Below are 14,137 nucleotides of genomic sequence, written 5' to 3' on the forward strand. Positions count from 1 at the left end.
TCTCTGAAACTGACAGTGAGTTCAGACTAAAAAAAACTTAAAAGTGACATCACAGGAGGGCTGTGATTTGATTGGCTAACAGAGAGCTGTACTGAATTTGAAAACCCATTTACATTACTGGTTAGACATTGCGTTGAGACTGAGGTAATAAGGAGATGTATAATTTTAAAAAATTAAAACCCAAATTAAAAACTAAATAAAATAGAGATGGAGGGTCAGGTGATGTGTTGTTCATGCATGATGTGGGAGCTGGTGGACCCCGCTGTGGCTCCCAGTGAGCATGTCTGAAGTAAGTATTGGTTGCTTGAGGACCTCTGGCTCAGGGTAGATGAACTGGATTCTGAGCTTCGGATGCTGTGACACTTCAGGGAGAGATATCTGGACACTGTGTTCCAGGAGCTAGTCACACCCCTTAGATTAAATACCTTGAATTGGGACAGGGACTGGAGGGTGTGGCTGTGAATGAGGCAGGTAGAGGGATCCAGGAAGTAGGGTTGCAGGAGCCTCAGTCCCTGAACGTGTCCAACAGGTTCGAGATTTTTGCTCCCTGTGTGGATGGGAACGGGTACTGCAGGGAGGATGAGCAAACTGACCACGGCACCCTGGTACAGGGAGCCATTCAAAGGCCGGGGAGGGGGGCATTGATACTGATCTCTGTGACTAGGATTGAGAATCCTGAAGATTGTGTTGCCTGCCTGGTGCTTGAGTTTGGGATATCTCACCTGTGTTGTAGAGCAACTTGGAGTGGGAGGGTAAAGATCCAGTTGTCGTGGTCCACATAGGTATCAATGACAGGACAGGAACGAAGGTTCTGTTAAGGGAGTATGAATAACTAGGAGCTAAATTAAAAAGCAGAACCAAAAGGGTAATAAATTTAGAGAGGCAAGGACTGATGAAGGACAGTCAGCATGGCTTTGTAAGCGGAAAATCATGTCTCTCAAATTTGATTGAGTTTTTTGAAGGGGTAACCAAGAAGGTAGATGAGGACATTGCAGTTGATGTTGTCTATATGGACTTTAGCAAGGCCTTTGACAAGGTACCACATGGTAAGTTGTTGCATAAGGTTAAATCTCACGGGATCCAGGGTGAGGTAGTCAAAATGATACAAAATTGGCTGGATGACAGAAGACAATGGGTGGTTGTAGAAGATTGTTTTCAAACTGGAGCCCTGCAACCAGTGGTGTGCCTTAGAGATTGGTGCTAGGTCCACTGTTATTTGTCATTTATATTAATAATTTGGATGAGAATTTAGTCCGCATGGTTAGTAAGTTTGCAGATGACACCAAGATTGGTGGCATAGTGAACAATGAAGAAGGTTACCTTAGATTGCAACGGGATCTTGATCAATTGGGCCAGTGGGCTGACAAATGGCAGATGGAGTTTAATTTAGATAAATTCGAGGTGATGCATTTTGGTCGCTCGAACCAGCACAGGGCTTACTCAGTTATTGGTAGAGCATTGGTAGGGCGTTGGGGAGAGTTACAGAACAAAGAGATCTAGGGGTACAAGTTCATAGCCCATTGAAACTGGAGTCACAGGTGAACAGATTGGTGAAGAAGGCATTCAGCATGCTTGGCTTCCTTGCTCAGAATATTGTATACAGGAGTTGAGACATCTTGTTGAAGTTGTATAAGACATTGATAAGGCCACACTTGGATAACTGTGTACAGTTCTGGTCACCCTATTATGGAAAGGATGTTATTAAATTAGAAAGAGTGTTGAAAATATTTACTAGGATGCTACCTGGACTTGATGGTTTGAGTTACAAGGTGAGGCTGGATAGACTGGGACTTTTTTCTCTGGAGCGTAGAAGGCTGACAGTGATCTTGTAGAGATCTATAAAATAATGAGGGGCATAAATCAACTAGATAGTCAATATCTGTTCCCAAAGGTAGGGGAGTCTAAAACTAGAGCGCAAATGTTTAAGGTGAGAGAGGAGAGATACAAAAGGGTCCAGAGGGGTAATTTTTTCATACACAGGTGGTGAGTGTCTGGAACAAGCTGCCAAAGGTAGTAGAAGGGGGGGGGTACAATTTTGTCTTTTAAAAAACATTTAGACAATTGCATGGGGAAGGATATGGGCCAAATGCAGGCAATTGCGATTTTAAAAAAGGGCGGCATGGACAAGTTGGGCTGAAGGGCCTGTTTCTATGTTGTAAACCTATGTGACTCTATGTTGTCATAATGATTCTTTACACAATGTAACTGGATACACATGTTAATGCCTCTCACCTTTTCTTTCACAGTCCAATCCTGGAATCGTTACATGTTTGGAGAATCGTAACCATGGATTGGAAACAGGACAGTTTGTGACTTTTCGGGAAGTCAATGGGATGACAGAGTTAAATGAATCAGTGCAGCAAGTAACTGGTATGTTCTTTCACCGATAATACCAATATGAATGGTGGTTATTTTAGAGGGAAATGTTATTATAAAATGGATAATTTTAATATGAAATGCTTCAATCGCCCCTCACCTGCGTTTCATCACATGGGGGCGGCACAGTAGCACTGTGATTAGCACTGCTGCCTCACAGCGCCAGGGACTCGGGTCCGAAACCCAGCTTGGGTCACATTCTGTGTGGAGTTTGCACATTCTCCCTGTGTCTGCATGGGTTTTCTCCAGGTGCTTCGGTTTCCTCCCACAATCCAAAGGTGTGCAGGTTAGGTGGCTTGGCCATGCTAAATTGACCCTTAGTGTTAGGGGAATTAGCTGGGGAAAATGCAGGGGGTTATGGAGTAGGGCCTGGGTGGGATTATGGTTGATGCAGACCTGATAGACTGAATTACTTCCTTCTGCATCGTAAGATTCTATGATTATAATCTGGTGCATTCAGAATATTAACATTCGTACCATCTGACATCTATGTCTCACAACTGGAAGCCTGTGGCTGGCTTTTAGAAAGTTGTTCACAATATCTCCTGTAAGGAGAAATTTAAAATTTAGTTGCTTTATTTTCATTTTGTTCCTTCCAGAATCAACAATTGCAATGCTTTTCATCAACTGCCTTCTGTAATTTGAGTTTTCCAATATGCTAACTTCGAATAAGTCCAGGTCACCCATTCCCACTTCACTCACTGACCAACATTGGTCCACCAGTGCCTTGATTATAAAATTGTCATTCATGTTTTCAGATGCCTCCCTGGGATCACCTGATCTTATCTCTGTAATCTCCTGCAACCTTCCAAGGTCTACGTACTTCTCCAGTTCTAGCTTTATCCTCCACTCCCTTCACTCTGCTGTATCCTAAGCTTTGTATTCTACACCACTCTTTTCTCCTGTAAGATGTTTCTAAAAACAGACAGTAAGCCAAGTCTGTTAGCCAGATGCACCTGTGTCTCTTCATTTGTCTGTGTTTGCCAGACCATCCTACTGTAATGTTAGAAAGCCAGATGGTGAAGAATAGAACTAGAGCCAATCTTTACATGCATAAGCATATATTTACAGAGATATAGATCCCAAACGTGCAAATCCTCATCTAACAATCACAATTTAAGACAAAAGCAAAATACTTCAGATGGTGGAATCTGAAACAAAAACAGAAAATACAGGAAAATCTCAGCTGGTCTGACAGTATCTGTGGGGAGAAAATTGAGCCAATGTTTCGAGTCTAGATGACCCTTCATCAGAACTTTCTTAAATTTAAGAATAAAGTCTTATATTTTCATGATGACCAGATATTAAAAGCACAATTTAAGTCTTTTCCTTTTTATAGGGACACAATTTTATTCCCAGTTAATGCCTATTGCCTGCATGCAATTAAATACCATTAATATACAATGAACAAAGGGTGCTTCCCTAATTTGAAGGTGCTATATAGGTGAAAATTGCTTTTGAAAATGGGCACTAGTTCTACATTAAGCAAAGACTGGAGTGAGTGTTGTCTGCATGGATTGGCTTCTGAATCCCAAAATGGTGTTAACAGTTTAAAAAATATATCGGCACAGATTTTCCCACAGCAGAAAGATTGATGCATGCTGTACATGTGGAGCATTACAATTTGAGGTGCTGTTTTTCAGATGAGATGTTAAGTTCAGACCACAGATCCTGTGGTGCTGTTTTGAAGACAAGCACAGTAGTTATCTCCAGTCCTGGCCAAGATTTATCTCGCAATTGACATCACTGTAAACAGATGATCTGGCCATTATCACATAGCTGTTTGTGGGAGTTTACTGCCATGTTTCCTCTGTTACCACAGTGGCTACACCTCAAAAGGCTGTAAAGTACTCTTAATGCCTGGTCATCATGAAAATACAAGAATTTATTTTTAAATTTGGCTGTGACAAAAATGGTTGATGAAGGAAGGGCCGTGGATGTCGTCTATATGGATTTCAGTAAGGCGTTTGACAAAGTCCCTCATGGCAGGTTGGTTAAGAAGGTTAAGGCTCATGGGATACAAGGAGAGGTGGCTAGATGGGTAGAGAACTGTCTTGGCCACAGGAGACAGAGGGTAGCAGTGGAAGGGTCTTTTTCCGGCTGGAAGTCTGTGACCAGTGGTATTCCGCAGGGCCCTGTACTGGGACCTCTGCTATTTGTGATATATATAAATGAGCTGGAAGAAGGTGTTACTGGTGTTATCAGCAAGTTTGCAGATGACACGAAGATGGCTGGACTTGCGGAAAGATATGAACATTGTCGGACAATACAGCAGGATACAGATAGGCTGGAAAATTGGGCGGACAAATGGCAGATGGAATTTAATCCTGATAAATTAGGACCCCTGCTGTTTGTCATTTTCATAAATGACCTGGATGAGGAAGTGGAAGGATGGGTTAGCAAGTTCGCCAATGATACGAAGGTTGGTGGTGTTGTGGGTAGTCTGGAGGGATGTCAGAAGTTGCAGCATGACATAGATAGGATGCAAGACTGGGCGGAGAAGTGGCAGATGGACTTCAACGCAGATAAATGTGTAGTGGTCCATTTTGGCAGGACCAATGGGACGAAGGAGTACAATATCAAGGGTAGGAGTCTTAGCAGTGTTGAGGAGCAGAAGGATCTTGGGGTCTGGATCCATAGGACTCTTAAATCGGCCTCGCAGGTGGAGGATGTGGTCAAGAAAGCGTATGGTGTACTGGCCTTCATTAATCGAGGGATTGAGTTTAGGAGTCGGGAGGTAATGCTGCAACTTTATAAGACCCTTGTCAGACCCCACTTGGAATACTGTGCGCAGTTCTGGTCACCTCACTACAGGAAGGACGTGGAAGCTATTGAGAGGGTGCAAAGGAGATTTACAAGGATGTTGCCTGGATTGGGAGGCATGCCTAATGAAGATAGGTTGAGGGAGCTAGGTCTCTTCTCCCTGGAGAGACGAAGGTTGAGAGGCGACCTGATAGAGGTTTGTAAAATGTTGAGAGGAATAGATAGGGTGGATTCTCGGAGGCTATTTCCCAGGGCTGAAATGGTTGCTACGAGAGGACACAGGTTTAAGGTGCTGGGAAGCAAGTACAGAGGAGATGTTAGGGGTAAGTTTTTCACTCAGAGGGTGGTGAGTGAGTGGAATGGGCTGCCATCGGTGGTGGTAGAGGCGAACTCGCTGGGGTCTTTTAAAAGACTTCTGGATGAGTATATGGGATTTAATGGGACTGGGAGTTACAGGTAGTTCTATGGCTTGGTAGGTATGGATGTGATCGGCGCAACTTGTGGGCCGAAGGGCCCATTTGTGCTGTGGTGTTCTATGTTCTAAATGCGAGGTGATGCATTTGGGAAGAACTAATGTAGGGGGGAGCTATACAGTAAATGGCAGGGCCATCAAGAGTATAGAAACACAGAGGGACCTAGATATGCAAGTCAACAAATCCCTGAAGGTGGCAGCACAGGTGGAGAAGGTGGTGAAGAAGGCATATGGCATGGTTGTCTTTATAGGACCGGTATAGAGTATAAAAGCTGGAGTCTGAGGTTGCAGCTGTATAGAATGCTGGTTAGGCCACATTTGGAGTACTGCGTCCAATTCTGGTCGCTGCACTACCAGAAGGATGTGAAGGCTTTAGGGAGAGTGCAGCGAAGGTTTACCAGGATTTTGTCTGGTATGGAGGGTCTTAGCTATGAGGAGAGATTGGGTAGACTGGGGTTGTTCTCCCTGGAAAGACGGAGAATGCGGGGAGACCTAATAGAGATGTACAAAATTATGAAGGATATAGATAGGGTGAATAGTGGGAAGCTTTTTCCCAGGTCGGAGGTGACTATCACGGGGGGTCACAGGCTCAAGGTGAGAAGGGCGAGGTATAACTCTGATATCAGAGGGACGATTTTTACGCAGAGGGTGGTGGGGGCCTGGAATGTGCTGCCAAGTAGGGTGGTGGAGGCAGACACGCTGGCATCGTTTAAGAATTAGCTGGATAGTCACATGAGCAGCCTGGGAATGGATGGATACAAACGAATGATCTAGTTGGACCGATGCGCGGCACAGGCTTGGAGGGCCGAAGGGCCTGTTTCCTGTGCTGTACTGTTCTTTGTTCTTTGGGTTTGCTGGCAATGCTGTGCATGTGCAGTTGTATGCATGCCTCCCATCTTTGTAGGGGGCAATGTGCAGCAGGGTGCATGCACAGTCATCACAGACTCTGGAATTTTAAATATTACACTGTTGGCAGCATCAAATTGACAATCCCCTCAATCCACATGTCACCTCAAACTTCACAGGTGGGACTAGAAAGGGCAAGGTCAAACGGAATGCATTCTATTAGCCTATCCTCACTCAATTCCCAGCTAAAATGGCACAGTGCGTTGATGTATTTTCAGAAATATATCAAAAGTTTAAGTATCAAAACAAATGGCTATGGAAAGGGAGGAAGTGGGAAAGACAGTGACAGAGAAGTGACTGTGTTTCAAGTGCCTGCCCACCACAGGGCTCAGGAAGTGTGGAATTACTTGAAATTTCAGATCAGCCATTCAAGAACCACAGTTCAGAGTAATGGTCCACCTAGTTGTGTCTTTTTTGTGGTGTAAATCATTTTGGGGATTCATGGGCAATAAAATAAGATTCATTGTTAAAAGTTTGAACACTGCTGAAAAGAAGCTGTTGCTGTTTGAGAATGAATTTGTACCTTTTACAAATTGTGCCATTGGATTCTGCTCATACTGACAAATACGCATGTGCAGAGAGGTATTGGTGACCATCTTGTGTTGGCAGGTGATAGTGTTTAAATTCATATTTTAAATGGGCAGGAACATACGACATTCCCTTTCCCAACGATCACCACCCCTTCTACATTTCTCTCCACCAACCGCACCCCCTGCCCCCAACCACCCCCTGTCCCCAACCACCTCAGGGATTTCAGCAGCCCCTGGTCAGGCTATCATGTCCGATTTCTGCTGGTGGGGACCAGCTGTGATTCTGACCGGTGTGAAGCTTGACTCATGAGGGGCCAAGTACAACTGAGCCCGGGGGATAGTGTCCAGGATTCATTAATGACATATTAATCATATCATTAATACTCAAATCAGCTTCGCACACATTCGTGGGCAAAGCAGTGCCAGTAAGATTGGAGGAGGCAAGAAACTGGATGCAAACCCAATTTTTTGTCTCACCCAATCTTACCACCTCACTCACAGAACGTCTGGTGGGAAGAGGTTGTAAGATTGCTCCTATAATCTTATAAACATGATTTGTTCTGTCATATAATAATTCATCATTTAACTGAGCATGACTTTTATAGTAAATTTTCATTGCTAAAATTTAAAAACAAAACTGAAAATTATTTGGATTTCTATAATTACCTTTAAGGTACGTTATGTTTGTGGCGTGTTGTAATCTTTCTATTTTAAAGTACATTTCTGTGTTTCAGCATTTTCATTGTGTTTTTTTTTTCAGTTTTGTCCCCATATTCCTTTAGTATTGGAGACACTTCAAGTCTAATGCCATATTTACATGGAGGAATTGCTGTGCAGCTGAAAATGCCAAAAATATTTACATTTGTAAGTGTTTTTCTGCGTTAAACTTCACATTGCCATGCCTATAAACCTCCTGTATATCAGACTTGAATGGGGTTTTGTACTATCTCTCGTCATCTTCCTATCTGAACTGACATGTACCCAAATGATTGGTACTTTTGGATATCCAAATAACCTTCCTTTCTTAAATATGGGCACTTCTGTAATGAACATGCTATTAGCCAAGCAGGTAACATCTCAAATCTATACACAGGTTTCCACTGAGAGTTACCCTGACCATATTTTGGCAAATTTATGTGAATTATTACTGTTTCTCCTGTGTGTATAATATTTTTTATTTGTGTGTTTAATTTTTCAAGTGCCTATCATTTGCAGGAGTGTTGGTGATGGCTGTTCTTAATAACATTAGTGAAAGGACTTTGCTCCATTTTAGATTGCAGCTCACTTTTAACAGAAAGGGGTGTCCACAGAAGTTATGGTTTGACGACTTCAGTAGTTGGCTTCACAAAATGATTCATAAGAACATAAGAAATAGGAGCAGGAGTAGGCCATCTAGCCCCTCAAGCCTGCCCCGCCATTCAGTAAGATCATGGCTGATCTGAAGTGGCTCAGTTCCACTTCCCTGCTTTCTCCCCATAACCCTTAATCCCCTTGCCTACCAAAAACCGATTTACCCGTGTCTTAAATATATTTAGCGAGGTAGCCACTTCAACGGGCAGAGAATTCCAGAGATTCACCACCCTTTGAGTGAAGAAGTTCCTCCTCAACTCCGTTCTAAACTGCCCCCCCCTTATCCTGAGGCTGTGCCCTCTAGTCCTGCTGTCCTTTTTGAGCGGGAAGAATCTCTGTACGTCTACCCTATCCATCCCCTTCATCATCTTATATGTCTCTATAAGATCCCCCCTCATCCTTCTAAACTCCAGCGAGTATAAGCCCAGTCTATTCAGCCTCTCTTCATAGTTCAACCCCCTCAACTCCGGTATCAGTCTAGTTAAACTCCTCTGCACTCCCTCCAAGGCCAAAATATCCTTGAGCAAGTGCGGCGACCAAAACTGCACACACTACTCCAGCTGCAGCCTCACCAGTGCCCTGTACAGTTGCAGCAAGACCTCCCTGCTTTTATATTCAATCCCCCTCGCTATGAAGGTCAGCATCCCATTTGCCTTCGTGATCACCTGCTGCACCTGTAGGCTGGGTTTTTGCGACTCATGCACGAGGACCCCCAGGTCCCTCTGCACTGTAGCATGCTGCAGCTTTTCGCCCTTTAAATAGTAATCCCTCCTACTATTATTCCTGCCAAAGTGGATAACCTCACACTTGCTAACATTGTACTCCATCTGCCAGGTCCTCGCCCACTCGCTTAGCCTATCCAGATCCCTCTGCAGACTTTCCACACCCTCCACACAATTTGCTTTTCCACTTATCTTTGTGTCATCAGCAAATTTCAACACCCTACACTCAGCTCCCTCCTTCAGATCATCTATATAAATGGTAAATAGCTGAGGCCCCAGCACCGACCCCTGGGGCACTCCACTAGTCACCAACTGTCAATCCGAATAGCACCCATTGATACCTACTCTCTGCCTCCTATTAGACAGCCAATCCTCTTATCCACGCTAACACCTTACCCCCAACTCCATGCCCCCTAACCTTCTGTAGCAACCTTTTGTGCGGAACCTTATCAAATGCCTTCTGAAAATCGAGAAACACCACATCCACCGGTTCCCCTCCGTCCACCGCACTAGTCACATAAGAACATAAGAAATAGGAGCAGGAGTAGGCCATCTAGCCCTTCGAGCCTGCCCCGCCATTCAGTAAGATCATGGCTGATCTGTCGTGTCTCAGTTCCACATTCCCACCCTCTCCCCATAACCCTTAATCCCCTCTCTTATCAAAAACCCATCAACCCGCGTCTTAAAAATATTTAGCGAGGTAGCCTCCACCACTTCAACGGGCAGAGAATTCCAGAGATTCACCACCCTTTGAGTGAAGAAGTTCCTCCGTAAGTACGGCGCCCAAAACTGCACACACTACTCCAGCTGCGGCCTCACCAATGCCCTATACAGCTGCAGCAAGACCTCCCTACTTTTATATTCAATCCCCCTCGCTATGAAGGCCAGCATCCCATTAGCCTTCCTGACCACCTGCTGCACCTGCAAGCTGGGTTTTTGCGACTCATGCACAAGGACCCCGAGGTCCCTCTACATCCTCATAGAATTCCAATAAATTCGTCAGACACGACTTCCCCTTAACGAATCTGTGCTGCGTCTGCGCTATCAAACAATTCTTCTCAAGGTGCCTTGCTATTTCTTCTTTGATGACGGATTCCAGCATTTTTCCTACAACAGATGTTAAACTAACCAGATTCAGACTCTGGATTTACAGCCTTATTCAGCCATATGTGCTGTGTGGAGGATATTTGCATAGTATCCACGTAAACCAGTATTAAGTCGGAAACATACAAAAGGGTGAACACATTTTGTAAAAAATTACAATCAGTCATGTATTGCCATTTAGCTCCTCTAGTTAAGTGAATTGGCCCAGGCTAAAACTCTAGTCTAAACCCAATGGTTGATGTTTTTCCCACTGTTGCAGTTAGGTGAACTTTTTATATCTTTTGAACGTCATTGATTATCTTTCCTCATTTCTTTATTTTAGGAAAACATGGAGAGACAACTTTTAAATCCTCAATGCTTGATTGTAGACTACAGCAAACCCGAGGCAAGATTTTTTTTTTGTCTGTCTGCATTTTTGTTGCCATGTTTGCCATTATTGTCAGTAGTTTTTACAACATCTTTAAGAGATAAAACTATATTTAGTATGTTAATCTTAGAAATCTGATAATCTGGTTGAAACATAAATTCATCTGGCTGGTAAGATATGCTTAACTGGAACCAGATGAATGAACAAAATACAGATGTCACGGATTGCCACCACTTAACCGCTTGCGTGCGTTTAAAATGAAACTCTCATATCTTGCATGACTTTGCCTTATGCTGGATGAGACTGAAGAATGAAACACATCCACAGCATTGTGACAAAGTGCAAAAGGAGGACAGTGAAGGAAAATGCACCCCCTCCTTTAGCTAGCTGTTAGCTGTCGTAAAGCCAGTATGTAATCAGGCGTGATGAAGTGTGTGTGGGACTGTGTGTGGAGCTTGGTCAGGGTATTTAAAATAGTTACTTTAAAGTTAGAAGTGGCTTTTTCCCCTTCTAATTCTTTCAGGGTAACTATGAGTTTGAAACGGGCAGAATCATCCTTCATGATTTAAATTGCTTTGTTGGATGGTCCCAGCCCAGCATAATTATCCAGGGGAAATTGGCACTTCTAAACAGTTGGTGGGTAAATCCTTATCTGGGAACTTGCAAGAAGGATTCCCCAGCACATCTGTGGAGTAGCCTTGAAACCTGAAGCTCAGGAGCCAGGAAGTTAGAAACAGAGAATCCTTACAGTGCAGAAGGAGGCCATTCAGCCCATCAAATCTGCACCGACAACAATCTCACCCAGGCCCTATCCCTGTAACCCCACATATTTGCCCCACTAATTCCTCTAACCTACGTATCCCGGGACACTAAGGGCCAATTTACCATGGCAATCCACCTAATCTGCAAATCTTTGGACTGTGGGAGGAAACAGGAGCATTCAGAGGAAACCCATACAGACACGGGGAAAATGTGCAAACTCCACACAGACACTGACCCAAACCAGGAATTGAACCTGGGTCCCTAGAGCTGTGTGACAGCTGAGCTAACCACTGTGAACAAAAACAGTCCGGGAAACAGGCCCTTCGGCCCAACGAGCCCGCGCCGCCATCTCAACACCACCAGTCCCCCTCTCCACCCACGACCCCTGTCTAATGTTTTATGGCCATCCAGATTGAGGGAAACTGATTTAGGGACAATTTATTACTGCCAGTCAGCCTAACAGCACATCTTTGGGGTGTGGGAGGAAACCGGAGCACCCGGAGAAAACCCACGCAAGCATGGGGAGAATGCGCAAACTCCCACAGACACCGGCCCAAATCCATGTGTCTGCACAGCAATCAGTGATAGTCACTGAGCTGTCGTCTTGTCCAGTATCTGGTCCAGTTTAGGCACACACTAACGACATGAAGCACTAGGCCAATCTTGAACAACCAAGAGCAGCCCCAGTACGATCCATCGCGTGTATGCCCCTCGTTGGACACGAGACGGACCGACTTAAAACCTGTGAATGAAAAGGGGAAAAAAAACATTATTATTGTACCATATCCATTTACCTTACCAGGGACGCCCCAATGCTAATGACCCTTATTTAAAACAATCTCTTATATCCACCCGTCTCCAACCCACTCATGTGCCTGTCTAAGTTACTCTTAAATGACACTAGCGTGTTTGCCTCCACCACCTTACTTGGCAGAGCATTCCATACCCCCACTACCCTCTGTGTGAAAAACCTCCCTCTAATATCTGTGTTCTACCTCTCCCTCCTCACCTTAAGTCCATGGCCCCTTGTCCTACGTGTCTCTATCATAAGAAATAGCTTACCTCTGTTTACTCTATCTATATCCTTCATAATCTTATATACCTCTATTAGATCCCCCCTCAGTCGGCGTCTTTCAAGGGAAAAAGCCCCAATTTCTTCAATCTTTCCTCATACCCCACTCCTTCCATACCAGGCAACATCCTGGTAAACCTCCTCTGCACTCTCTCCAGAGTCTCCATGTCCTTCCGGTAGTAAGGCGACTAGAACTGGACGCAGTACTCTAAATACGGCCTAATCAACGTTCTGTACAACTGCAACATTAGATTTCAGCTCTTATATTCTATACCCCCTCCTATAAAGGCTAACATACCATAGGCTTTCTTCACCACACTCTCCACTTGCACTGCCACCTTCAAAGACTTGTGGACTTGCTCCCCCAGGTCTTGCTGCGATTCTCTACTCCTTATGGGCTTACCCTTTATCATACAACTTCCCCCCTACATTATTCCGGCCAAAATGCATCACCTCACATTTATCTGGATTAAACTCCATTTGCCATGTAACTGCCCAATCAACCAGCCTATCAATATCCCACTGTATTGCCAGACACTGCTCCTCACTGCCTGCCAATCCAGCCATCTTGGTGTCATCAGCAAATTTGCTGATCACACCACCTACTCCCTCTTCCAAATCATTTATATACACTACAAAGAGAAGAGGTCCCAGTACTGAGCCCTGCAGCACACCACTAGTGATAGACCTCCAGCTAGAAAAGGACCCCTCCACTACTACTGTCTGACTCCTCTTTGCAAGCCAGTTCTCTATTCATCTAGATACCTGGCCACATATCCCATGAGCTTTAATCTTCTGTACCAACCTACCATGAGGGACTTTGTCAAACGCCTTACTGAAATCCACATAGACGACATCAACGGCTCGTCCTTCGTCGATTTTACCCGTTTTTGTCACCTCCTCAAAGAATTCTACCAGATTTGTAAGGCAAGACTTCCCCTTCACAAAGCCATGATGCATATCCTTAATCAGATCGCAACGCTCTAAGTGCTCATACATCCTATCCCTAAGAATCCTCTCCATCAACTTGCCTACCACTGACGTTAAACTCACCGGCCTATGGTTACCTGGGCTATCCCTCCTACCCTTTTTAAACAACGGTACCATGTTCGCTATCCTCCAGTCCTCTGGGACCTCACCTGTGTCCAGAGAAGAGACACAGATTTGCGTCAGAGGCCCAGCAATCTCATCCCTTGCCTCCCTAAGCAGCCTAGGATAAATGCAGTCGGGCCCCAGAGATTTTTCGGTTTTAATGCCAGCTAAAAGCCCTAACACTTCTTCCCTCATAATTGATAGATCTTTCAATTGGTCTACCGCTCCCTCAATGACCGCACCAGACATCAAGCCCCTCTCCTTCGTGAATACCAACGCAAAGTATTCATTCAGGATCTCCCCCATTCCCTCTGCCTCTAAGCACAATTCCCCATGTCTGTCCCTGAGAGGACCGATTTTACCCCTAGCCACCCTTTTGCTCTTAAGATAGGAGTAAAATGCCTTTGGATTTTCCTTAACCCTACCTACCAAAGCCATCTCATGCCCCCTCTTTGCTCTCCTAACTCCCCTTTTGCGGTCCCTCCTACTCTCTCTGTATTCCTCCAACGCTCTGTCCGTTCCCAGCTGCGTAGACCTGACATACACCTCTCGTTTCTTCCTAACCAGGTCTTCTATATCTCCAGTAATCCACGGCTCTCTTTCCCATCCTTTCTCCTAACC

General features: G+C 44.6%; 1 protein-coding gene across 2 annotated transcripts in view; it reads left to right on the forward strand.

Annotated features, from left to right (window-relative positions):
* Positions 1–14,137, forward strand: part of uba6 (ubiquitin like modifier activating enzyme 6) — a 236,257-nt gene that overhangs the window by 91,246 nt on the left and 130,874 nt on the right. For both annotated transcript variants that reach the window (XM_080188556.1, XM_080188557.1), the window contains 3 exons: positions 2,247–2,370; positions 7,808–7,911; positions 10,546–10,608. In XM_080188556.1, coding sequence (XP_080044682.1) covers positions 2,247–2,370; positions 7,808–7,911; positions 10,546–10,608 — 291 coding nt within the window. The remainder of the gene's footprint in view (positions 1–2,246; positions 2,371–7,807; positions 7,912–10,545; positions 10,609–14,137) is intronic.

The sequence above is a fragment of the Carcharhinus amblyrhynchos genome, chromosome 5, assembly GCF_965287045.1.
Source record: "Carcharhinus amblyrhynchos chromosome 5, sCarAmb.v2.hapA, whole genome shotgun sequence".
NCBI lineage: Eukaryota > Metazoa > Chordata > Chondrichthyes > Carcharhiniformes > Carcharhinidae > Carcharhinus > Carcharhinus amblyrhynchos.